The 27,392-nt window shown below is 40.7% G+C and overlaps 2 protein-coding genes across 2 annotated transcripts in view; both read right to left on the reverse strand.

Annotated features, from left to right (window-relative positions):
* Positions 1 to 1,523: 1,523 nt before the first annotated feature.
* LOC134163427 (uncharacterized) lies at positions 1,524 to 5,743 on the reverse strand. Its single transcript, XM_062618247.1, has 2 exons — positions 5,343 to 5,743; positions 1,524 to 3,121 (listed from the first exon to the last, which is right to left on the reverse strand). Exons 1-2 carry the CDS (start codon positions 5,655 to 5,657, stop codon positions 1,616 to 1,618), a joined length of 1,821 nt encoding a protein of 606 aa, XP_062474231.1. The 5' UTR covers positions 5,658 to 5,743; the 3' UTR covers positions 1,524 to 1,615.
* A 3,592-nt stretch (positions 5,744 to 9,335) lies between these two features.
* The window catches only part of BEAN1 (brain expressed associated with NEDD4 1), a 56,698-nt gene continuing 38,641 nt past the window's right edge, over positions 9,336 to 27,392 (reverse strand). The window contains exons 6-7 of the mRNA XM_062618246.1: positions 26,308 to 26,452; positions 9,336 to 13,023 (exon numbers count right to left, since the gene is read on the reverse strand). Coding sequence (XP_062474230.1) covers positions 12,684 to 13,023; positions 26,308 to 26,452 — 485 coding nt within the window. The 3' untranslated portion in view covers positions 9,336 to 12,683. The remainder of the gene's footprint in view (positions 13,024 to 26,307; positions 26,453 to 27,392) is intronic.

The following is a 27,392-nucleotide window of genomic DNA, read 5'->3' on the forward strand; positions in this document are numbered from 1 at the left end:
AAGAAGAGCTAGGAGGCTGCTTGCTCCCCCCCAACAGCAGGGGAGACTAGGAAGAGCAAAATCAAGAGAGCTTTTTGGTTGAGACAGAGGTTTAAGAACCAAAGGAAAGGGGTGGGGGGGAACCCAAGTGATGCAATGGCAGTAACTTACCACCTCCCACAAGCAGACTAGTGCCTTGCAAGTCTCTGAGCAATGGCCACCTTGGTAGACAAAACCCCCACCTTCTTCTGCCACTCCAGTTTTATTGCCAAGCATGATGTTACATGTTATGGTATAGCCCTTTGGCCAGTTCAGCTCAGCTGGGTCCCCTTCCCAGTTACTCATCACAGGGCATAGTTAGAAGAAGAGAACGCTGTGACACTGCAAGAACTCCTCAGCAATAGCCAAAACACTGGTGTATTGTGTATTATCAACAGTTTAGCCACAAATTCTGAATGTACCACTCCAGGAGCTGCTGTGAAGAAAGCTATCTGAATCCTAGCCAGACCCAGAACAGAAATACTAATTTGTATGTTCGTGTTAATAATACCTGTTTCTCCCAACCCCACCCAAAGCTGAAGGCAGTCCTGTCACTTGATGTTACTTTGGTCAAAATTTTATTCCTCCTCCACTGCTGGAATCAAGTGGTGAGGGGACCTCAACAATTAGTTCTTCAAAAAACAGAGCTTTACTTTTTTGCTCTTGAGGTTTTTGTAGGGTAACCCGCGTGCTCCTCTTTGAATTTCTGGGGGATGAAAGTCAATTATAAACAATTTCAGCTAATTATACATGAAACAAAACATTGAAGTGCTGCTGGAAGTTACTTCAAGCAGTATTAAACTGTCTTCCTAGGACTCCAGCTTACAGCTGATCTAATACTCCTGGCTCCTTTCCTTTTCAGCACAATGCTTTTCACACAGCACTCCCACCTAAGAATAGCCCTTTTCCCAGCACTAATACTCACTGGGACCCTTCTCTGATTTCATTTTTTTCCTGCTACGAGAATGGCAGTTTTCCCCCTTCATTTAAGCAAAATGAACTGACTCACAGAAAAGTCCAGTTACAGAGAAATAAAATCCAGAGCTGGTGCAGAACAAAGTGGCAGGAACAGGGGTGAAGGAAGTGACAGCAATAGCTGGATCTCCCTCTTCCAGTAGCAGTGAACAACTATGATGCTCAGTGCTTCTGACATTTGTGGTGGTAGCCACAAAAAATTTTGTAGAGTGGAGACGGGTATAAAGAACCTGCAAAACAGGTTACTGCCTCTAGTAAACTGGAAGGGTTCACAAGGCTGTTTCCTTTGTTAAACCTAAAGGAATGTTAAAGAACTTTACGAGCTTATTTTCAACTGAAAACAGGAATATAATCAGCTCAGAGCACAGCTTCACAGGAGTGTAATGAGTTAACAAAAGTGCACTCCAGTACAGCATTTGTAAAGCTATAAGGTGGGTCTTGCAACTTAGAAACACTTAGCTGTTCCTATTTCTATCATTGTACAGCATGCTATACTTGAAGAATACTTCAGAAATAGGTCTGTAATACTGTTTTCACAAAGCTAATTACCTCCTTGAAAACATGAAGGCCACAAGTGAGAGGAAAAAACCCAGGCAGATTACAAATAGAAGCACTGGTAGACTCAAGTGTGATGGCATAACATTCCTTGGTCAGTTTTGTCAATAATGACATAAGGCTCCTGGATTTCATTTACTTGTGAATTACAGTTCTCCAGCTTTACTTCACTGGATTTGGGAGAGTCGCATTCAGGCTGCAAGAGGCTCCTTCTGCCCTCTGTGCTGGTCCTTCTTATGCGTGAAGACTGAACATCAATGCTTTGTGGTGGAATGTAGGTGAGGTTAGGGGGCTCTCTAATGTGTCTGAAGCATGCAGAAGCTGTATGTGCATAAGGAGTATCCATTAATAGTCTTTTGCTATCAGAACCAGTAGTGGAATCCTCCACATTCCCAGTAGAACAGCGTAGATCTGAAGACAGCTCAGTATGTGCAGCTGCTCTGTTTTGAATCTGAGCATTAGTCAGAAATGTATGGTTTATTTTGGAGTGATTAAATTTTCCTACATGCCTGTCACTTGTACTTGCATAAGATACTGACTCAGGTTGTCCAGTTTCCTCTACTGGATACGTAAGGTCTTTCTGAGTGTCCTTGATTTGTAGTTTTGTGAAGGTTAAAGACAGCTCACAGATTTCCTCTTCCCTAGGGACACTGCAGTTTTTGACAGATGCAATGTCCTTGTATGGCAGAGACTTCAGCTCATTGGGTTCATCTGCAGGGTCCGGGTCTATGCAATTTATGGCATCGTTAATTTCTGCTTCAACTGATGCTTCAGGGACTTCTTCAGCTTGGTACTCCAAAGTGGTTCTACTGTCACAAGAGCTGTCAGCAAATATTGCAAAGGCTGGTGGACCACTTGCTCCTGGTGAGAGTGGCACAGGCCTGATCTCATTTGCAGCTGACACTGCAGTGACTGCCAAAACACATTCTTCACTTAGACTGGCTCTTGGCTTTTTTTCAAAAGGTTCTGGAGAAAGATTCTCACTGAAAATAGGTGTTTGTCTTATCACAATGTCACTATATTTGATAAAGAAGTCCTCACTGTCTGAGCATTTGCCTGGCAAATGTACAGTGTTAATGATTTGTCTTTGGTGTTTCTGAAGCCTGTTAGTGCACTGAGCAACTGCTAACTGAGGCACGTCATCTTTGATCTTCAGATCCCCAGCAGCTTCAAAGGATCTATCACTAGTAGATGAAGATTTCTGTTGAGTAGCAAGGCACAAAGATGTCTCACTGTTTTCTTTACTTTCTAGATTTTCAGTGTCTTCTCTCTGGGGTGTCTGATCTTCTTTGTCTTTATTTCGATGATGCTGGTGCATTTGTGTTCTCTTCTGTAAGGTCTCCTCCAAATTGCCATGTTTTTCTTCATTTGTCATTTCGAGGATGGTTTCACACTCAATTCTTGCCAGGAATATTTCAAAGGCAGTCTGCTTCGTTTCTTCATTGTTTCTCTTTTTGACAAGTGAAAACTCTGTTGCTGTTGTTGCAATGTAACCTATTTTCTCCAGTACTGTTTTTACAATGTCATCTGGGAGCACAGATTGAATATAGTAGACAAAATTACCGGTGAATGTCTGAAACAGAATGCAACATGGAAAAAACAGATGAACACTGGGGGAGTGTGGAGTGGAGAGAAGCATGAAAGATTTCCTAAAAATCAAAAGTACTTCAAAAATTACTTAAATCTTTAAAAAGCCTATGTTCCTTAAAGTCTGAATTTTGAATCAAAGTGAGCTGAGCTTTTCTAACAGCACTATTTTGTCAGATTCTCAAGTATTATAGCTTTGCTATATATAGCACATTAACTTCAGAGAAGGTACACCAGTTTAAAGCTGCTGAGATACTGGCTAAGACCATCAAGATTCAAAAAGGAATAGACTAAGAAAATCATTTTAGTCAAACCAGAGAAACTCAGAAATAAGTCTTATGCGCGCTAGGGAAGAATGAAAGATTTTTAATCAAAAAGCCATAGAATAAATCCATGAGATCTAATCTTTTTCTAAAGAAAGACACAATGCACTCACTGTTCACTGTATTTCTCAACTGATGAGAAGACTGTAACTTATTTTTTTTTTGCATGATTCAGACTCCTGCTCTAACTTTACTACCCTCAGATTAAGTTGCCATTTCTTTGAAAGCACTTTTTGGAAGGAAGACTATTCCAGCAGAAATACTGCCAGAACACACTCTCTTTGCACAAGCTGTCTGTAAAACATGAATAAAATGCTGCTGCTGTGTAACAATTTAAAAAAAACTGTTCAACACCTGCTTGGTTTCGGAGCTACCCCAGGCACAAAGCGTGGTTTGTAAAGTAGAAGTGGTTTTTGGTTTTGTCTGAAACACTACAACAGGAGAGACTATGCTGACCTAAGCATGACCAACTCCAGGCAGATTAGAACAGAACTGAGGAAGGCAGGCATGTCAAGACTTCCAGAATCAGGGTACCTTGTTTTCAGGCTACCCAGCTTCAGACTGACTTATCTACTTCCTAGACTAAGACCTAAGCATTGGTCTCATAGGCACAAGCTTGAGGGAGAACAAAACTGATCCCCCCAAAGGCCATACTACAATGTAGGACTACACCTCAGTCCATTCTCAGATAGATTTGTCAACAGTGCCTTTCACTCCCCAGCTCCTATTCTTTCTTGAGGGAAAGTATGGAGCAGGTACTACTCTGTGTGGGGTGTGGCATCAGAGCAGGTGAGATACTGGAAATGTGAACTAGTATCCTACATATGACCAGCAACTTTTTATCAGACCTGAATGTACAGAAGATACTGGCTATTCTCTAACTTGTGCCTTGCAGTAGAATTATTTCAGGCCTTCAGCAGGCCATCCTGCACTCTGGATTACGCCCAGTGGTCATCAAAGTTAGATTTTTCAATGAAGCCTGGGATCCATGTGTTACGAAAGCTGAGCCCACGAGCTGTAGACCTACGTTATGCTTTGCCCTGTTTTAGGGATATGAATGAGTATAACAGCATTTTAAAGCTGTCTGAATGTGCAGATTGGACCTAATGGGCAACAAGAAGAGGTGGCTTTTCCTTATCAACACCTGTGGCTGTAGGAAGGGAAATAAGTTTGCTTCTTGGGTCTTCAGGGATTTTGTCTAAATACAGTAGATTTTGCATGTGTTTAAGACTACTGCCTTTTCTGGGCAATGAGATGTGTTCAGTGTACTAGGGAAGCAGGATGACCTAGACCACCCTGCTGCCAAAACCGGCGGCATTTCCTCTTTCAAAGGGGGTTTTCCTATCCACTTGACCAGCTGCAGTCACCAGAGGTAGGGCAGTTGGTAAAATCTCTGGATCAAAGAGACACTGGCTCATCTGGCCTTTGGCATCAAACTATAATTTTAGTATATTAGTAACTAATACTAAAAAGCATCCCCTCCTTATAAGGAAATTAAGGTTAACACTCAGACTGTTGAGAGTTTAAGCCCTTCATGGCATCTTTTTACTTCTCCACTGTCACAATAAAATAAGGTCTCTGCAAGACCCTGCACTGCCCAGCGCTTCCGGGAAGGCCCCCGAAGGCCCGGCTTTAGCGTGGACAAGACTGCAAAGAAAACGAACACCGTGCAGGACCCTCACTGCGCTCAGGGCGCTCCTAACCCGTTCTAAATGGGCTCTTTAAAGGCTGCTCCTGGCTCCCGGAGCGCGGGCGCTGCGGCCGTGCCTTCTGCGCCACAGGCCCGGGGAGGCCTCGGAAGGCCGCGGCCGCCAGAACCCGAGGCCGGAGCAGCCGCCCCGGGGATGGCTGCGCCCATGCCCGAGCCCTACAGCGCTCCCCTACCTTCAGCGACCTGATCTCTTTCCGCCACGGGGAGAGCAGCAGGTTGACACACAGCAGCTCCAGCACCTCCAGCGCCTTGCGCAGGTCGCTGAGGACGCTGCCGGCCCGATCGCCGCGGGCCCCCCGGCACCGCTCCGCCATGCAGCGAACGTCCAGGGCGCCGCGCCGCCGCGGTCCCAGCAGCCGTCGCGCCCTCGCCTTCAGGGAGGCTTCATCGCACACCACCAGCTCCCCCTCCGCCCCTCGAGCCGTGTAGTACGCCAAATAGTCCCGCAACACTTCCCCGTCCTCCTCGCCCACCGCCACCTCCTTCATGACAGCGTCAGACCGGCCGGGCCGCACACTCGCCCGCCCGGCAGGGGCACCCCTCGGCTCGCCACTGGCAGCTGCTCCGCGGCGCCGCGCGGTCAGTGGTGCCCCGCAGTGTCAGTCAGGGCGGCGGGCGGGCGCCACAGCGACCCCAAAGCGAAAGGCGGGAGGGCAGCGCCGCGTGGGGTGGGTTTTGGCGCTGGGCGGGCCGGGGATGCCCTGGCGTAAGTTCAGTGTTTCCGGACCCCACGGTTCCGAGGGCGCCGTGGGGAAGCGGAATCTCGGCTTACCTGGCCACGGTCGTATTTCTTTCCTGGTGAAAGCGGCTCTGTGGTGTTGCAAGCAAACTGCTTTTCTCTCTGGCTTGCCCGGGACGAAGACTTTCCGAAAACATACGCTTTTGATCGTCATTCCAAGTGAAATGCCATTAGGAAATACTTATTTAGAATTTGTGTATGGGAAATTGCTATATAAAAATTGCTGATCTAGCCAAGAGCGAAGGGGAGTCAAACCCCCATGCTAGCACCGCATGTTCAAATGAGGCCATCTGCTGCAATGTCTTGAGTTTTCTCCCCTGCCATGTGTGCCTGCACACGCAGGCAGGGTTGGCTGTGCTCTTAGCCGGGTGCCTGCAGGCGGCTGCGCTCTCTTCTCGCCATTTCCAAAACTTTACTGACCCAAACGAGACGGGTGCATTTTATGTTTCTGCTCACACCCTCCCACAGGGGCGGGATTGGATCCTTTCAACTCTGCAGTTTTTGTTAACATACAGAATAGCTAGCTGTGTTTTGTTACAGCCTGGTGCAGTACTGCCGAATGATGTAAGGAATCTTGCTTTGTTGCTGGTTCTTTTGTTTTGCTTCTCAGTCAAGTGTATTTACATAAACAGCAAATACTGAGTTGTCTTATCTGTCTAGCTGTTTATTTATTGTTATTCTCTGAATTAGATCCCTAGTACAGCTTCCAAGGGTGGAATTTTTCTGTGTTTTGAAGGTCCTAATACTAAAAGCTTGCTTTCTGAAAGAGAAGCTTAATCAATTCCTTGGCATGCGTGTGTGTGTGGTACTAATCCCCTCACTGTCAGTGAGGCAGGGTATTTGCCCATGAGCCAGGTCCCCGAAAGTCCCGTGGCAGTACCCTGAGCTATGAGGTTTTCCATCTTCCTCCTTCCTTCTTCAGTGCTATTTAAAAAATGTTTTGCAAGAAATTTTGCTCTTTTCTGAGTGCATTAATTTTGCTTATTACTGATTTCAGTCTCCTGCAGAAATCTGGCTAGGAGCCATGACAAAATACTTTTAGTTTTTACAGTGTTCTTCCACTGCTTTATTGTTATTTGAGTTTAGTTTAAAACAAACAAAAAAGTCCTTTGTGAATCTGTTGGGTTCATTTGGCGTGTAAGAGAAGACAGAATCTATGAAAAATATTTTTTTTTTCCTAAAAGACTACAGCAAGGCAAAAGCCTGGTCATTCATCTTAGAAGAGAAAAAGAATTCCATAGAAAGGAATGGTCACTTCCAGATGTGTATGCAACCTGTTGCTGTTTCCCTGGGGTTCAGAAGTTCACAATGTCAATACCTGGTGAATTGCATCAGGCTATATACCTGACTCTGTTTCATTGCAGTTGGGCAGAGGAGGGTTATTGAAACTATATTAATAGGAGATGCAGAAGAACAAATAAGGGAATCAAGGCATTGGACCCAAACCACAAACGGACCATCCTGGGTCCTTCTGTGTTCCTTAAAGCTTTAATTTTATTTGTGACTCTCCTGGACATGGAAGCTGTTTTTCTTGTTACTTTTTCTTGCTTTAATGGAAGTGAGGTTATATATGCATATGGACCTGTCTGAAAGCTGAGCTGTGAATTTATTACATTCTTATGAGTTCAGCAGCCAGTGTTCAAGCATTCATTACTGTGAGCTGAGTAAAAGGGAAATGAGTATGAACTTTTCTGCCTGAGAAGTTTAAATTCATGAGATGCTGTTGGGAACTCAGAAAACATGGATTTAGTTTCTGATCTATTTACAGTTCCCACTTCACATGAAGCTAGAGCTGTAGGTGCTTGGATTTAATTGTGATGAATGTTTTCACTGAAAGCTTTTTTGCTGTGACAACAGTATGGTGTTAGAAATGACGTAATTCTCAGTGGGTCACTAATGTGGTCTGGGCTGAGAGAACTCTCTTTTCCCAGAGGGTACTGGCAGATCATCTAGGATTTGGAAAGCCGCTAATACACAGTGACTGAAGTACAACTGCCAGTTCTGAGGCAGAACACTGCCTGTCAGAACACTGACAGACAGTCTTAAAGAGAGGACATGGAAAGCTGCACTAGGACAGGACTGAAACTTGGCCTTTCCGTTCCCAGTGACATGTGGAATCTTTCTTTCTCTACAATGTATAAAATACCAATTCTCCATTTCCTGTCAGTTCTAGTATCTCATTTTTACATGACAATGGAGAACAGCTTTCTACTCGCTGTCATGCAAAACCAAGAAAGATAAAACCTTGCTTTTTCCTTTACTCTAGGCACTCGGGTTTGCCAGCCTCCTTGAGTTGTAGACCCTTGGCTTGGATTCTGTTTCCTAATGGAGCAGTAGTGAGTGGAGAGCTATTTTGAATGATTTAGGACAAATAGTGTTATTTATATGCCTAAGCTGCAGTTATTCATGTTTCTTCATTTCTTTTCCTTGAAGTGTGACATTACTGGCTGCTGGTTAGCAGCTGTTGATCTCAGTGTAGTTCTTAGACATTCTCCTGCAGTCTAGCAGGTTGCTTCGTGTTGTGTGTTTGTGAATTTGAGCCTGCATTTCTCAAGTGCAGGAATTGTATTTATTTCACTGAACTGTACCTTGTTCTTTCCAGGCTATTTCTGTCTCTTCAAATCTCAGTCTTGCCCTCCTTCATACTCCTGCCTCTCCTATTTTAATGTGATTTGCTGATTTTAATAGGTCCTTATTCTCTTTCAAAGCTCTGAAAACCAGCAACACTCAGTATTTTCATTAGGACATAGGTGATCCCACCTGATGCATTGTTTAAAAGTAACACAGAGCATTCTGTGTGATAATTATTATTTTAATTTACAGAAGTCTGTGGTTATAATTTCATGCAGAGAGTATTTAACCAGTTTAAGAAGGGCAATGGTTTGTCAGACTGTAGTGTGACCAGTTAAATCATTTTGATGTGGTTTCCATTCAGGAAATACACTGTTACTCACTTTGCTGAGCTAACAAATTATCTGTTTGAATATTTCTGGGAATATTTGCCTGTTATTTACTGTTTTTTTTACTCTTTTTCCTAGGTGGTATGTTGCATTTTCCAGTCTTCTGGCCATAGTAATTTTCAGAGGTACTAATGAATGTGTTTGTGAGGGTTTCTGATGCTTTTTGAAATGCCTGAGAGTACTTCAAGAGTAATAATTTTCACTGCAGCAGAATTGTAGGGTCTTCTCTTTCTGCTTTTGCTGAGCTGGGCTGATCCTGCCTGACTGGTCTCCTTGAGCAGGAGAGACCTGACTGCTCTTATTGCTGCTTATTCCTGTGGTTTCTGAGAAATGTAAGATCCAAATGTAAGTTGCTGAATCACGATGTTGTGTAGTCAACAGTTGCTTAGTTGCCTAACTAACATGAAGCTAAAGGCTGTGGGTAGTACCAAAGTGATACTGACACAATAGAGAGCACAGAAGCTGTGTCAAATACACATACATTCTTTACTAAAAGCTTTGTGTAAAGATTAGTACACTAAAAATCGAAGCAAAAGAGTTTACAGAAATACAGTACTGTTACCACATAGCGAGAAACAGCATATCCAAACAGTTTTCTTTCTGATACTAGTGATGTAATGCATGAAAGGCCCATGTTAAGCCTGTTTTAGCACTTGTATTAAAATTATGTGACAGTTTACAATAGAATCACAGCAGACTGGTTAGGGTTAGGGACCTTAAAGCTCATCTAGCTCCCATCCTCTGCCACGGGCAGGGACTACTTCCACTAGACCGGTTTGCTGAAAGCCATATAATCCGATGGAAAGATAAGAGTTTCTTAAAAGGGGCATCAGAAAACATTCCTGTCAACTGTGCTGAGATTTATCCAGGATCTTAATTATTTTCCAAGAAATGTTCTTTTTGCATCATTACAAGAAATCTTAACACTTTTCCAGTAGTAGCATTGGAAGCTGTTAGAGCAGCTTTAGAGGTGTGGACTTCTCTTTCTAGCATTGTCTATTTGCAAAGGTATATGGGTTGGATTTAGAAGCCTTCTTCCCTATAACTTTGTTGGATATCACCTAGTTAAAAAGATTAACAAGAGCAGAAAAAACTAAGCTACTCTTGCAAGTGATTGTAATAAGATACCGCTCAAGGTAGCACATTCTACTTTAAAATCACAGTTTGTTTTTTCAAGACTTTTTCATAATGAATGACATGCCATACACATTTGGTCCTAACTTGGAAAAATGTTACAGTATGGAAGTGTTATGTTTTGGTTGGTTTCCAAATTTTGATGTACTGGTCCCTCATTGTGAATCAAACTAGAAGGCTTGACTTTACGATGTGGTATACCACAAGAGGGAGTAGATGGCTATTTGTAAGCTGTGCTGCTACATACAATGTAGATCACAATGCTAAGGATGCTTAACTTATAAAGTGAAGAAAGACTTAATTTTTCTATAATATTAATAATGCATTTCTATCATGAGGTAAAATACAAATCCCCTATTTTCATGAGGACTACTTAAAAGCAGCTTAATTTGTAAACAACAGATAGAAAGTTAGCAGAATAGCATAAGATCCCCATCAAGTTAAAAGGCAAACAGGTTGAAAGGAGTTCCCAACATGCACAGAAACTGTAAGCGTATATAACAGAACAGAGGCTTGCCTGACAGAGGTGAAAAGCCCTCTGTGTTAGTCTTCAGAAGAACCTTCAGGTTTGCTATGTTACAGTAAAACACACATTTTTGGAGGGGGGAATCACATTTGCCTTCTAATACTTATTAGGTTTCCCCTTCCACCTCCCCAGTAGCAACCTGAAGTAAGCAGGTCTGGTCTCAGTGCCTTAGGCTGTTCTAGGCAGGTCTCCAAGAACTGCAGAAGACACAGCTATGAAAGTATGTCCTATCCTGCATAAATAAACCCTTGTACTTGCCTTCACTTTTTATATTCATGCCAATAAACTGACTGGTACATTTTTATGCTGGTTTTCGTTTCTCACCCCTAATAGATGGTGTAGAGTTTTGATTCTCATTGCAGGATACTTTGCATACCACAAAACTGTGTACACTAGTACTTTACACAGAGGAATAGTTCTATTAAAGATACAAATGTGAAATACAGCCTATGTTCTGGAAATCCCTGCCAGCAGTTTTGCAATGCTAAATTGTGATTTTTGTTGTTGTTGTTTTGGGTATAGTATCCTGAGAATATTGAGTATCTTGCTGAAATGCAAAAGAATTCTCTTATTTAACAAAATACATATTCACTCTCATCTACTTAGCAAAAAATGCATCCTTACCTTATCTCATAATGTGCATATCACTCAGTAGTAGTATAATCTATACAGCAGTAAGGACCATATAATTAGTTTCCATCTAAGCATTAATTATAATTGTGTCAATCTTTGGAATGTTGAACGATGATTATAGTTGAAAATTATTTGGTATTTACAAAAAATGTAAGTGCAATTTTAATAATTTGGATGATGCTTCCTTTTAAACACAATTACATATTTACTCTACTAATTTTTACATATTCTGTAATGGGGGTAGTAAACTGAAGTCTGTTTTATCAGTGTAAAACTATTATTATTTTTTTATCAGTAAAAATACCTCCGAGAGATTAGTGGCAATGATCGTCTGATAGCTCTAGTAACTAGTACTGGCTGAAGGTGGATTTTAGTCCTCACGTGAGGGTATGATTCTTGTGTACCACGCAAGATTAAACTCTCGCATTTGCAGTTTACCTCTGCTGTTCAAGCTAGCGTGGATCTCCAATTTGTATGCAGTTATCAGATGAATGTGTGAGAAGTCTAGGTTTAAGAACAAAGGCCACAAAGATTTGCGGGTAGCAAAATTTCAATGGAAAGGATCATGCCTAATAAAAGAGGTTTCTGCACGAAATGAGGTTGTCTGTTACTGTGCATGCAAGGTCCAGCATCTATTATTTACATCATACTAATGCAATTACTAGATGCCAAGGTACTTTGTAATGCTACAGGCTCCTTACTGAAGAAAGAGACCAGTTAGTGCCTGAAAACGCAGTCATGCATGGGAATTGACATGAAGCATCTTCTGGGATTCCAGACGATGTCCTTCCCTTGGCACTAGCAGGTTCCTGTGTAGGGCATGCAGCTTCCATGCCTGCACACAGCTGTAGTAACAGCTTCCGTACTTCTGCCAATTGGTGTTTTGGGGATCTGCTGCCACCTTGTCATCACTTGGTGCTGGTTTCTTCTGAGGAAGCCTTACAGCAGGCTGTGCAATGGTCTGTAAAGCTTGGTACTGGCCAGACTTTTTTTTTTTTTTCCCCAAAGAAAAAATGCCAAAATAACATTCTTCTTTTTCTCCTGTATGGTACTGTTAGTCATGCTTTGCAGGCAGTGCCTCTGTCTACTCAAAATACATATTTAGACAAACAATTATTTTAAAATGCCTTGTTGCCAAGACACTGAATGAAATGTACTACAAAGACAACAAAATACTATTCCTTCTGCTTGAAAACATGCAAAGTATCATAAAATCAACAAGTAGTCTTGAATGGGTAGCACGTATCTATATTAAGAGTGGCTGATTTCATTGTGTTTTGAAATGCTTCAGAAAGGTCAGATGCAGATTGTCACTGGTTCTCTTTGATGCTGTGAGATGTCACAGAACTTTGAAGCCAAAAAGGGAAATTTAGGTAAACTTTCAAAGTTTTCTGTAAAAGATAATATCTCATTGCAACCTTTTTAAAGATATAAAATCGGTAAAACTTTCAAAGGTTTTATTTTTCCATTTAAACGGGTTCTGTTTGTTCTTCAGAAGAGTTGGAGGAAAGAGCCACTTTAATTATATGACCTGATTCAAAATGGCTTGATAGGTAGGAGAAGAATTTTTCAGCACTTCGATGGGAACAAGTGATACGGGGGTATTCTGTTGACGCACCACTGTCTCGTACCGCGAAGTAGCCCCCAGAGCGAGAGGCGACAAAGAGATGGAAGAAGTGGGCCGCTGCAAGTTCTGCAGCCGGACTGGACAATTTGCAGTGCATGCAGACCCACATGCTGCTTCCAGGCCAATGTTTATAGATGTTTCATTTCTTCGACAAGGGTCTGTAACAGAATATGGGGGAGGATTATCTGTGGGCATATACATTTGTCTTGCTCCTGGCCCCACGCATTCTTCATAGCTGAAAGAAAAAAAAGTATTTTTCATTAGATTCCTGTGAAAAATGCCACAGTACATTATTTTCAGCATAACTTGGGCAGGTAAAGCGAGAAGAAAAGGATTGCCTGGTGTTCTGTTCTTCAGCCCACATTCTTGCTTACCCTGCCATGTGAGACACTCAAGAACATTGGCACAGCTACAGGTTAGGCAGAGAAGAGATTCAGAGCAGCCCTGCAGAGAAGGACTTGGGGATTTTGGTTGATGAGAAACTTAACATGAGCCAACAGTGTCTGCTTGCAGCCCACACAGCAACCATATCCTGGCCTGCATCAAAACGAGCATGACCAGCAGGTGATCCTGCCCCTCTGCTCTGCCCTCGTGAGACCTCATTTGGAGCATTGTGTGCAGTTCTGGTGTCCTCAACATAAAAAGGACATGGAACTGGTGGAACAAGTCCAGAGGAGGCCACGAGGATGATCAGGGGACTGGAGCACCTCCCGTATGAAGATAGGTTGAGAAAGCTGGGGCTGTTCAGCCTGGAGAAGAGAAGGCTGCATGGAGACCTCATAGCAGCCTTCCAGTGTCTGAAAGGGGCCTATAGGGATGCTGGGGAGGGACCCTTCATTAGGGACTGTAGTGATAGGACAAGGGGTAATGGGTTCAAACTTAAACTTGGGAAGTTTCAATTGGATATGAGGAAGAAGTTCTTTACTGTAAGTGTGGTGAGGCACTGGAATGCGTTGTCCAGGGAAGCTGTGAATGCTCCATCCCTGGTGGTGTTCAAGGCCAGGTTGGACAGAACCTTGGGTGCCATGGCTTAGTGTGAGGTGTCCCTGCCCATGACAGGGGGGGTTGGAACTGGATGATCTTAAGGTCCTTTCTAACCCTAACTATTCTATGATTCTATAATACTTAAAAGCACATCTCCAAATACCTAAAGATCATTCCAGAGGTCCTGGTGAAAGTTCAGACTCCATTCTCCCACATAAAAGTAACATCTGTGGCAGCTGAGGTGCCTGGGGATAAGGCTAGTTCCTTACAGCTGGTGGTGCAGGAGCAAGATGACCAATGCTGTGGGCTCCCATAAACCTGTGCATGCTGAAGCCCCAGCACAGTGGGGGTTCATTCCTGCTCTCACATGCACATACGTAACTGAGTTAAAAAATCTCTAGGGTAGAAGGAAGTGGTGGTGCTGTTCTGGTCAAAAAAAGAGCAACGGAGAGCTTTAGATGAAGTAAAGTTGTCACATTAAATGCAGTCCTCCTGACCCAAAGGTCTCTGGTGCTCAGCCAGCTACATGTGGTGGGTTGTTTGGGTTGCAGATCTATGCTGGCAGGGGCAGCAGGATTTCCTGCTGAGGTGCAGAGCTGCGATGAATAATCTTGACAGACTTGTGCTGGTCATTCAGAAACCTGGGAGACTACCTCTTGTGTTCCTCCAGTGAAGGAGGAATGCAAGATAGACCAATTTGTGGGGTTTCTGTCAGGAGCCAGCTCAGGTCTATCCAGGCTTCATAGTTCTGTGTCACCAAGCTAGAGCCAAACTATTACCTCCTCACTCTGCTACCATGCTCAGCACTTCCTGTTCTGCTGCAAATTCAGACAGGCACCTTAGATAGGAGCTTGGGCTGCAAAGCCTAGTGAAAAAAGAGCATACATAGACCAGCGTGTCTTTGTGTTTTCCCATGATCTGTGTTGCAGGAAGAGGATCGGAGTGGATGGAGTGGGCATAAGCAGGTTCTCTGTGCATTTGTACTGTGCTGCACTGGCACTGCCCAGCCCTCTGAGCTAAAGGGCTCTGCCGGCATGGCACTGCAGCCCTAGGGAGGGCTGAACCAGAGCGGGTATATCTGGTCTGTTATGTGGGTGGTACACTGTCTGGCTATCCTAGCCTCACCTGTTCACAAATTAAAGCTGACTCCAGTTTTGCTATCAAACCAGTCTAGGCCAGGTGGTATTGAGGAAGGTCCTGTGTTCCTGGGTCACTGGCTACAGGCAAAGTGAGGAAGAGTCATAACATCATGATCTTAAATGTTGGATCTGCTTTGTGGCTGCCTTCTTTAATTGTGGCAAAGCTCTCAGTTCTGAAGGAGGGAGTGTTTCCTGTAAATAACCACTGCCTACTCAGTTAACCTGAAAAACAGTTCTGCTGGAGCCAGACAAATTAAGAACCCATTTCCTCAACCACACTCACTGCAGAGCTATTAAGATCTAGGATATTTCCTGAAACTTTGGATATTTAGCATATGTCTTCCCAACAGACTGCAGGCAGTTATTCTGCCCCTTGTAATTGCATTTCTGCCAGGCTAAACCCAAGCTAATAAACCCTACTTGTAGATTGTAAATGGCTTGTGGCAGGGCAGATTGCATTCGTTCGTGTGAGCTGAAATCTATTGCAAGTAGAAAAATGCTTGTTTCTGCTGTTCTCATTCACAACTTTCTCTGAGCACTCCTGAGGATTTTGATGGTATTCTTAGTCCAAGTGATGGAAGTGGGTTTTGGAGAAGGGAAAGGTAAGAAAATGAAATCTTAGTACTAGGTTACTAAATAAATATCCTCAGGTGTGTTTATTTTTATATCCCTTTTATCTTTATATTCATGAGGACAATGGTTTTGAATTCAGACTAAAAAATTCAATTGCCCCATCAGAAAGCATACTATTCAAAACCAACTCTGTTCTAAAGATCCTGAATAGGGTTGCTAGATACTTCAGAAACAAGTCCCAGTATGTAGGAGGGTGAATTGCTTTTATCTAGCATAGATAAATGGATAAGGGAAAAGATTTGATAATTTCATAGATAATTGAACGGATTTCAGTCCAGCCTCTACTAAACCCATTGACACTTTCAAGCATACCTGATATTCCTTTAAAACATCTTAGTCCTTAGTCAGAGATGAAGGACCTGATGTCCTTAACTCTTCAAGAACTCAGTGAAGGAAGAGACACTCTGCAGGATTACTTACTATAAGCTGCATCTTTACTTAGGTTTTGCTGACCCAAAGCCCTTTGAACTTATTTAAAATCTTTCCACAGGTTTTGACTAACTTAATCAGGCTAATGAAGAGCACCTACTGTGTCCTGTTACCACAGTAGAGTGAGTTTCAGTTTTTGAAAGGCCCATAGTGAAATTTGAGGTGAAAAATGTTAAATCCTTTTGCTGAGATGTAAAAGGGAAGAAGCATTTCTGTCTCCCAGTTCTGGGCTTGGGCCCAATGCATGGGAAACCTGCTACTCACCTAAAAAAAAATGGGCACAGCATGAACCTTCTGCTTACTGTTATCTGATCATCTGCATTTCTTCGTCTTGCGCTTACTTTAACATCTTTTATAGACTGCAGCTCAGCTCTGTAGAACTAAAATGCTGAGTAGGATAAACAGTGAAATGATCTTTTGTAAAGGAGGCTTTTAAGCATCAAGGCAAGTGGGTAGCAAATTATGGTTTTTAAGACCTGTCATTTTAGTGTTTAGTTCCAAATATCAATTATATTAGTATTAGGGTACTTTTTCTTCATACATACAATGGATAAAAAAGAATTATCTCTTTTCAACAAACTTGAATGCATGTAATATTCCCCCCCCTCATTCTTGGCAATTGAGATCAGATTTTAAAAATTGGATATGGCAGTAAAGAACACATACCAGATTTTCAATTCGGTAACTTTTTGGCACCTTCACAGCTGTACTTACAGATCATTGTGACCAAGGAGACAACTAAAAATCATTCAAGTAGTTGTGTTTTTTTTTTTTTAATAACTTCTTATATTTCATTAGCAATTTATGATCTTGATACTTAGTTTCCCATAATCTCTTCTAAGCAGGTATCTTTGCTTGTAATGCTGACATTGCAAATAACTATTGCTATGATTCTGCTAGTGGAGGCTGCAGGTAAGGTTCCTAGCATTTTCTGTTCAGGATAGAAGGGAGATGAATTAAAGTCACGCAAGCAACTTTAACTTTGTGGGCTCTTCCCCTAGCTTCCAAGTGTTTTGTGTGTGTTTTTTTTCTTTCCTCTCCTCTGTTTAACAGCCTCAGTAATTCGGTTGTGCTTTGAGTGCTAGTCTAGGGGTATTCCTGTAGTATAATTAACTATAAGCATTTATTTTATTTTGCAGTCTCTCCTTCAAAGAAACCATAATATGTAAACCTAGACAGCTTTACCAGGATTCTAAGCAAGTATTATAAGAAGTGCAGTTCTACAGGCACCCATTGTCCAAGTCTTTTGGTGGCTGGAAAATCATTCCTCAAAAGAGGAATTTAAAGAATTACTTATTAAAAATTATAATAAGAATCATTTCTTGCAGTTGATTACCACGTATTCAAGTGACTGATACTGGACTAAATCCTTACTGTTATCTTAAAATAAAGTTTCATGTTTAAGGAGAAGAGGTGAACGTGCTCTTGCATTTTACTGCAGTTGAGGTGTGTATCATGAACTAAGTGGTACTTGCAAAGTTGTCCTGCAGTGTGGGTCTGCACCTTCTGGCATACCTTTTAGGTTTCTTTCCTTTGTTGCTGTTTACATATTTTTTTTTTTTTTATTTTTCCCTAGTTTCTTGTCAGAATAACTTTATTGTCATTGTAGACTGTGCTATTCAGTTTTTAAGGGGTAATTATATGAGGAAAGGCAAGGAGGGCTGATGTCTCTTATCTTACTATTGTCTTACCACATGTAAACATGATCTGTAAAGAGAAGAATGTTGGTTAAAAAATACAGCAGCTCTTCAAGCTGACCTTGTTGACTCAGAAGGTTGAGGAAGGGGAAAAAACTTCATGAATTTGTCAGGTCTCATTGCAATAAATATTAGGGTAAGGTTGTTGCTAAGGAAACCCAAAAGCTTATTTAACTATCTGTCATTCAGAAATTATGACCTACTCTGGGGAAAGATGAAGGTTCTGCTTAGAGAACTTCTTAAGATATAAACAATAGCAAGTGAAAAAAAGGCAAATCTGGGGAATTAATTCTTCTTTGTGAAATAGATATCATTTTGTTTACTCTGTTCGTTTGTTATATGTTCTGTCTCTACTGAAATTGCTCCTGTTGCATTGTTTCTATTTTGCTGATGATGGACTGTCTTCTTTTAATAATGGTAAACAGAATCAGTAAATCTGGAAAATACATGTGCTGACAGATTTAAGCTTCGATGAAAACAACACAGAAGATATTTGTATGATGTTGTTACCTAAAAAAGGAAAGCTGAAACTAGAAAAATACACTAACTCTGTAGAAGAAGAATCAAAGGAAAAAAATAATGATGTGCTTGATGCCTAAACAAACAGTTCAGCTCATGATGCCATCTCTGGTGATGCAATCTACTGATGATGCTATCTTTGATCGTGCAATCTATTAACAGCTGGTTTTGTAGGACAGTAGCTTGGGAATCTGTCAGTGTTTGAGGTGTTTTTTCTTAGAATACATCTATAGTGATGTTATACATCTTTGGTGATGTACAACTACCATGAGGAAATGTATCATTTTTGACAGAACTGCTCTTACAGTTACATAAGTCATGAAATGAGATATTTTTCTACATTTATTTTTGATGCTGACAATTTCCATTTGAGAAACTAGGTGCATTTCAATTCTGTAACTTTTTGGCACCTTCACAGGCCTACCTACAGATCATTGTGGCCAAGGAGACAACTACAAATCACAGAATCATAGAATCATAGAATAGTTAGGGTTGGAAAGGACCTTAAGATCATCAAGTTCCAACGATGGCAGGGACACCTCACACTAAACCATATCACCCAAGGCTTCGTCCAACCTGGCCTTGAACACTGCCAGGGATGGAGCATTCACAGCCTCCCTGGGCAACCCATTCCAGTGCCTCACCACCCTAACAGGAAAGAATTTCCTCCTTATATCCAATCTAAACTTCCCCTGTTTAAGTTTCAACCCATTACCCCCTGTCCTGTCACTACAGTCCCTAATAAAAAGTCCCTCCCCAGCATCCCTATAGGCCCCCTAAATCATTCAAGTAGTTGTTGAACTACTGACTATATTTTGAGTTTTCTTTTGCATGCTTTGTCAGTGATTAAAAAGTAATTAAAGCATTAGTTTAATATTCTAATACAATAGTAATCCATTCCATATTACTGAGTGTCTCATTCATTTAGTTCCATTCTTGAACAGTGACTTAGAGTAAGGAGCCAGAACATCCTTATTAAAAAAGAAACACCCTGAACTGCTGGAGCCTAGTAATTACGTGAATGGTAGTGCAAGAATAAGCAAATGTAGTTAAGTGGCGCGTCCTTCTATGCAGTTTCAGTCTTCTTAGTTACTGTGTTAGCATGAAACCAAAATCCATTTATCTTTGGGGGTGGATAATATATGAGAATTTTCTACTATGATCCCAAAATACAGTGGGTGAGGGGCTAAGTAACAAACATGTAACACCTAGAGGAAACAGCCCCAGCATCAGCCAAGATAGGGCCCTGAGGAATGATCCAAAGCTCTGCAGTATTGTCTGGAAATGTTTGGTTGCACAAATGTGGCTATTTAATCAAGGAGGATACTCCTCTTAAAGTACTCTGAAGGAACCTCTCTGTTTTTAATAGCTGTAAAATAACACTGATCTCCTAATTTAATTGACTTTTGAGCCCCCAGAGGTGTGGGAAATGCACCTCCAAGCTGCCTACAATGGTTTCTTTTTTTTTTTTTCTATCTTAAAGTTTTTAAATAGTAAAAAATGTAACCCAAGGTATTGTTCAAGGAAATATCTAAGGTTTGAGTAACTTAACACTTGAAGAGACAGGAAACCTAGAATGATTTTATTCCTTGGCTTTTTTTCTGTTCATAGTTGTTTCTGGAATTTCTGAATGCACATAACTACAATAAGATTATTTGTGTGTTTGTTTGTGTTAATGAGAACTAAAAGTCTGGGCCTTTATTCTGCATTATGTGTTAAGGTAAGCTTGAGGAAGTTGTGACTCTTTGATGAATAAATATTCCAGATGACAAATGAAATTAAATGTAAACCGTGTTTTCATGAGAACATACACCAGACAGCATTTGAAACTGTATCATACAGTTTCAACATAATTGTGCAGCTTTAAACAACTAAAATACATATTTTAAATCAAACAAGTGATTCTGTGATGAAGGGTTGGAACTAGGTTATTTTAAGGTCCTTTCCAACCCTAACTTTTCTATGATTCTGCGTTTTTCTGTGGTACATTTTAGCCTGGCAATAATTTTATATAGTAAGAACCACTTGATCAAAAGCAGTGTTAGGTTTCTGGATTTGGGAACCATTATTCAGTAAATGACAGTAAAGCTATGGACCTTGTTCAGTAATAATAATTAGTTAAAATAATCTCTTGTAGCCTCCCAAGCCATGGAGTTAATTCACAAACAGGGTTCTAAACAGCAATAGCATTCTTTACATGTCAGCAGGGATGCTTGGCACCTGCTGATATTTGAGGGAGTTTGCCATGTGACATGTTTTAGAATCATATTCCTAGAAAGAGCTTTGCTTTAATTATTCTAGAAATGAATTCTGAGCAGGTGAAGGAATTACTTAGCTGCAACATGCAACAGGCTTGTGTTGTTTGTTTTTTTTAATATGTACAGCAAAAGTACATAGCAATAGTTTGCACTTCTAGAGTGAAACTGGGACAGGTGTAAAGAAAGGCTGGTCAGACAAGACAGCCTCCCAGCAGATATTTTTGATGAGAGAAAGTGAAGGGAATGCTGTGCCTTAGCCTCACAACGTGCTGGCTGAAGTGTGAGAAGATTTTTGACTAAACTACAAGAAGCTTCTAAAACAAAAGATGTGGGTATTTAAGATGAATGGAAACACCACAAAAAGAAACTGTCAGAAAATGGCTGTAAACAAATTTAAGCTGGAAATAAGAAGGTTGCCATAATAATTAGGAATGAGATCTGTCCCTAGGTATTCTGGAATGAGCATAATGGGGACAAAAGATCTTTACAAACTCAGCAATGGAATAGGTAAATTTCTATTAAAAATGAGTACTTGCAGCAGCAGAGGTGGGATTGGGTACCTGCATAAGATTCTTTGAAGCCTATGTTCCTCTGACTGAAATGGCTTCCTGAAGGATGATCTGTTAGTAGAAAAGAGCAAGATGAAGGCAATCTGGGGAAACCGGTCCATAGGGTGGACAGAACTTGATGGTGCTGCCACTGGTGTGTCATCAGCTGAGAACCTTGCTAGGGCAGGGCTCTGTTTGGAGATATACCAGAGGCATCTGAAGTACCAGTCTGGATACACTTGTTGGAATCTGACCTCTCCAAAGGCTGCCTTAATCTCGGGCATTAAGACAATCTACCTGTGCTCACTATATGGGCTGTGAAATGCAGATTTTGGGTAAAAATCCCTTCACAGCAGAGAGGAACTAACTAACCAAGAAGAAATTAACTTGTTTCTATACATAATATTAATTAGGAGTAGCTACAGGATGTGAAGGGAGAAGCTTTTGGGGATCTAGCTGCTCAGAATTTGGAGTTGAAAGAATTGAGAGTTTTATCTCATGTCATGATTTTCAGTGGATTTAACTGTCATATTTCCAATAGCATTTTTTACTTTACTGACCAGAAATCTCAGGATGTTGAATTGAAATCTGAACTTAACCACAAACATCCATCTTATGCTTTGCCAACTGTCATTGGAATGTGCCAAAAAATACTAACCCTGCATGCATGTAGGAAAAGTGGCCTTGGCAAAGGAATACAGCACAACATAGCAAGTTTTAAGTTACTTTCCAGAAAGCCTAGTTCTGTCATTCAGGAAAATCTGGGAAGCTGGTTCAAGCCTTCTTCCCTCTGATATGGCTAACTTGCATTCTCAGGAGTGGGGAAGGGAAAAAGTGTCTTAGAAAGTACCTTAAGTAGTGTGTTTGGGTTTTTTTTGCTTTCATATTTTGAAATTATGGCCTGTCTTTAAGACACAGCAGTTCCTTTTGCCACTTCAATTTTTAAATGGATTTGACCATTTATACAGTACAGACTTAACATGGGTATTAAAGAGTACTGGAATTTCTGAAACCTAAACCACACAATTTTCTATGGAATTGGTCCTATATAGATTGGGCAAAATGACCAGATGAGGTAGAGTGAGCACACTTAATCGTGCAGTCTCTTCCCCCCAAAGTTTTTAATATGAATACTAGGATAATGGGTAACTAACAGGTTTTTATCATACTGTGCCCTGCAGGACACATTTCAATGTGAAATAGAGAGGGCTTTTGTGGCTGCCATTAAAACTATTCCTGAAGCTAAATCCCTCCATCTCGCTCAGGAGTCATTCCTTAGTGATGTTCAGTATTAGACAGTCATGAGTCACAGATGAAAACCGTGATAACCTTGGTTGCCTAAAGCTCTGTACATACCATTAATATCCAATCACTAAAGAGTAAAAAAGCACTCAGTTGAGTAGGGTGAAATGCATTTCCTCTGCCCAAAAGGTGAAAAACTGATAAAATTCCTTTTGTGCCAGGAACCTCAAATCTTGGTAGTGTTAGGATTTTAGAGACTCACATCAAGAAAATGTGATAGTTTTTAATTTACTTGGTCCTTGATTGGTACTGTACTTCAAGTCATTTAAAATATGTAAGATCAAATTATTTTTAAACAGTTTTCTTATTACGTATATATAAAAAGATAATTAGGAAAGCTCACTATAAGTGTCTGAGTTACAATGAGCTCTAGGCACAGTGAACGTAAGCACGAAGCTTGTGATTTCTATCTGTAAAGGTATTATCTACACAGTGCCAACAGCATGTGTGTGGGATATATAAAATGACAACTACAGTGATCTTGATCAAACTTGACCTTGAAAATGCTTAGTTTTCATGCCCACTGTATTTTGTTTTTATATTTCCCTTTTACACCTCATATAAAATCAACCTGACAAATGCTAACACAGATCTGAGATTCATTAGGAAATCATTAGTTATCCTAAAGGGATGTTTACGGATAGATATTTTGGGCTGTCAAGACAAATTGACCAAATGGCTTCTCTGCAACCACCTTCCAACTGTGGCAGGCTAATGTCAAACCTTAGTGCATGGTATTCCTTTAAATCCACTAAGAAAGTGTTTAGTGGAAGTGTCTATGGTGATAATCAAATTGAGCCTCAAATGAAATTTGTGATTTAGATACGAACATAGTTAAACTATTAACATCCCAAGGCATTTTTCATGAATTATTTTCCCAATTAAAGTTTTTATGTAAGTAGTATTTTGTATTGGACTTTCAACTGGAGAGTCAAGACTCTCTCAACTGGACAGACCTGAACAGTTGGTGCTCTCTCTGCCATAGAAATGGGTACTGTTAACTTTGACTCTATTTCATCAGCCTTCCGCTAAACTTCCTTTTCCACTAATTTCATGGTTTACAGCCCAGCTGTAAAATCTAATGAAAATATTCAATCTAATATGTAAAATCTAATGAAAATATTATAATCACACCCTTGGCCAAATAGAGATGGTGTGCTTTCTCCTTAAATCATTTCAGAAAATATCATTTTAGCAAAAATAGTACACTCAAGAACACTTGGCTCTGCAGCACCTGGTACAGTGTTGTAATACTGTGGCCTTTTGCATTAGAGCAGGGTGGTTAAATGAAGTTAATGCCTTGGTGTCTGTTTGGGGCAGCAGGACACTAGTTTTCACTCCTGAATTCCTTCACTTTAAGTATGTTCAGTGTTATTTTGCCAAGGCAGTTGCTTTCCTTGCTGCTCTTCATTCCTGTCCTGTTCATGCTACAGTTGGATTATTAGTTTTTGGGAATGCTAGTTTAGCTTTAAATGGCATCCTGCACTGCATGAATTTGAAGGAGGAATAGCTAGTGCTACATTTAAGTAAACATACTCTTCAAAACATGTGTAACAAGACTGACCCCAGTGAGTTAATATTTTAAATACAGAAGGTCAACCATGTCTTGTTTTTGCTTCAAGGTGCCGTCTGGCAGTCAGTTTTCCTGCTGTTAGCACCCACCAATACAAATAATCTCCATGCTCTACTAATTAGAAAAAATACACTTTAGGTTATGCCATTGTGGGGAGCATAAAGGTAGCTATGCCAAAATTTTTCAGGCTCTTATATAATGCAGTGTATTCATACAATGCTTTTCAACAAACAATTTTCTGAATGGAAAACTACAATAGACTTTATAATGTATCATCTGTAAGTGTAAATGTGTCTCTATGTAGCTTTGCTTTCAGCCATCTGCTAAGCTCTGTTTTTCCTTAAAGTTTTCTCCAAGTTGTATTGCTAAGATATAAACCAATAAGATTTTGATGACTTGCCCAAACTACTTTTTGTAAAATATTTAACTCAGGTAGCAGTGAGAAAATAGCACATTTGACCTGTGATGCAGAACTACAATTAATGGGATAAGTATTTCCTTGTGCATGCCGAATTGGATGTTGGGCCCCTCAAGGACTCTTGAAGAAGCAGTGGTTGGACACCTTCATGTCTCTCTGATCCTAGTACTGAGGTCCCAGAATAGTTGCTTAGAACAAGACAGGACACAAGATAGTTAACTTGTTCCAGGCTTATTGCAGAAGAAGCTGGAGAATTTATAGGGAAGCACAGATTATCTAGTGCTATCCTATAATACTCACATATCTCCTTTCAAACAGAGAACTCCACAGAGGCAGAAAATCCTTCTTTGTTTCTGTTTCAAACTGGAAATGGAAGCAACCTATAGTTTAATCTTAGGAGACCTGTCTGCTCAAGGAATTCTCAGAGGTTGTTCTCAGAAATGTGTCTGACTGCCCCCTCAAGCTGTTGCTTGGGTGGCAGCTGGCAGGCTTGTATTAGTAAAGACTTGTGGATGTGGGTCCAAAAAACAGTCTAAATTTTTAAGTAGATTTATATGAAGTTCTACAAATTTAGATGCCAGGCTCAGAATAATTTTTCACATGTGAGCTTTAACCTAAAATATTTCTAAAAGCCCATTTATTATATAGTTTGACTTTGTAATAAGGGGGTGCTTTTAGACCATGCATAGAATTGAAAACGCAAAGATCTACATATTGTATGTTAATATTACTGACTTGCTCTATATTGCATGTGTATACAAGCAGTCGGGAAAGGGTCTTATGAATATATTGGTTTAACTCAAATCAGAGTCTGCTTAAAAGAAATAAAAGAGAAAGAAACAACAAAAAAAAGGGGTGTGTGTGTGTGTGTGTTGTGGCTGTTTAACCGTTATTTGGTGTTTGTAAGATACAGCACTACAGAAAGCCTGAAGTGGTATTCTGTTTAAAACAATTTCTGTTGATTCTTTGGAGGGAGTAATTGAATTCCTTCATTTATTAAGCTGAAGGTGCAGCAGCCATACATAAGGGATAGAGGTGACCTGAAGTACAACTCCTATCTCTCACGATGGCCATTCTTGTACTGTGTGAATACAGGCACCCAAATGTGGAAGGAGCTGCTATATAATATCTGGAATAAGTGTCTTTGGAAAGAGCCTCTTCTAGTGATGTTTCCTCCCAGGCAATCAGAACTGTCTGATACTTGAAGGATGCTCTTCTCTGAAGATGCTACTACAATCCTGGCAACTATGGCTCTCCAGAGCAGGATTGGGTTAAACAGCTAAAACGGTATTTGTCATCCTTTGCAGATTACTGATACAAGATGACCAATCCCAAACAATTTCCTCCCTATCCAAAATATTGGAGATTAAGTACAGTTACTAGGTATGCTAGAAAGGTGTGTTTTCTTCAGTCCTGCTTTTTGATAGAATAGTGGAGCTAAGAAAGCTGAGAAGTCTGACTTGCTAAAAAATATAGGAAGGTTTCTTGTACTTCACCCTCTTCTGCCCCTCCCCCCCCCCTTTTTTTGTTGTTTGTGGTTTTTTTGGGGGGGGTCGTTTTTTTTGTTTGTTAGTTTGTTTTGTTTGGTTTTTTTTTTTGTTTTTCCCTGATCTGAAACTGACCTGAACAGTCTCAAGGTCAGTAATAAATGTAACCTGGAAGATCTTGGAAAAAAGCAGGTTTGTTTTTTTTTCAGGAATTGAAACTTTGACTTGTAAAATAACTTCTTTCAAGGATATACGTTAATAAATGATTTTCCTTGTGTGTTTCATTAGTATGCCATCAGTATGATAAATTTTAATATGGATGTTACTAAATAAGAATTGGCTGTACACACAACTTTAGTAAAGAAACAGTCTGCTAAGGAAAACTTATACTCAAACTAAACAAGGTAGGTCTGTATTCAGAGTTTGTGTGACCTCATTTTTGTAGTGGGTATAGTCCTAGCAGTTTTATTTTCTTCTTTAACCAGCTTTGTACATGCAGGACTGTAACACTCATTCTTAGAAAAGTGCTTACCGTGGAGGTGAATCGGAATATATGACATTGACCACACGTTGACGTGTATCCACACTGGCACCAAGCTCAAGATTTGGGGGATACTCCTCTATGCAGGCGGCTCTCAGCTCTCCAAAAGAGCCACCGTAAGAGAAGCCATCTGGAGCTGGAAAACAAGCAATAAATACTTGCTGCTTTTTTCCTCTATGGTTTCTCTGAGGCAATATCACTGTTCATAACACTGCCATAAATCGGAAAATAAAATCTACCAGAGGCAGAGGAATTAGTGGTGTTCTGGAACAATCAGGTTTCATAGGACATTTCTACTCTTTTAAGAGCAAATTAGCATAATCTGTAGACAAACATAGTATTTCAGCTATGGCACTGAATATTCAGTGCTGCCCTACAAGATGCAAGTGTCTAAAACTTTTCTTGTGCCTCAAAGGTTGAAAAGGAGCATTGGTTCTGCTGCATGCAGCTTCTAACAGTAGCAGCATTGCTGAAGCTCCCAGGAGCTGCATACATTGAAACCTTGCCAGTTCTGCAGGTTTTTAACAGAAAGCCTGTGTGTTTGATTATAGGTCTGTGTCTTGAGAAAAAGCTTTTCTCAATAAAAAACACAAAAAGTGGAAACCATGGAAAATAGTAGAGAAAACCATCCTCCTGGCTGCTTCAGACCTTTCTTAATGCTTCCATGCAAGAGCTTCATAGCTCCACAAAAACCAAAAGTGAGTGCTATTTTCTGTTTTAGAGCATAGTTAGCTAATGCTTAACATTCCGGGGTAAATTTCCCTAAGAATGTCCCAAAGTGTGGAAATGCAGGGATCTCTGCTCCCCTGCCCTCTGCAATTGTCTTCCAAATAAAGTGATCCCTCTTTTTCGCTTGATGCATTAAAATACTACCTGGAGAAAAGGGACAGCTTCTAAAATGCATTGAAGTAGCAGTGTCTCTCTCAACAGAGGGTAGAGGACAGGATTCACTTAAAGTGCCTGTTCCTCCTTCTGGCAATTTTCACCTCTGCCAGTGTGTTCTCAAGGAATTTATCAGGACTAATCCAGTCTGTCATGCACTGTGCTTTCCTTTGGCTTGATGAGGGAAGGAAGCC

This window comes from Pezoporus occidentalis, unplaced genomic scaffold, assembly GCF_034315485.1.
Source record: "Pezoporus occidentalis ecotype Australia unplaced genomic scaffold, CSIRO_AGI_Poc_V1 ctg20, whole genome shotgun sequence".
In the NCBI taxonomy this organism is placed as follows: Eukaryota; Metazoa; Chordata; class Aves; order Psittaciformes; family Psittacidae; genus Pezoporus; species Pezoporus occidentalis.

Coding starts and splice junctions, on each gene's coding strand:
- LOC134163427 (XM_062618247.1), bottom strand. CDS start 5,657: ATGAAGGAGGTGGCGGTGGGCGAGGAGGACGGGGAAGTGTTGCGGGAC. Junction 3,122..5,342: donor AAGAGATCAGGTCGCTGAAG/GTAGGGGAGCGC, acceptor ATTCTGTTTCAG/ACATTCACCGGTAATTTTGT.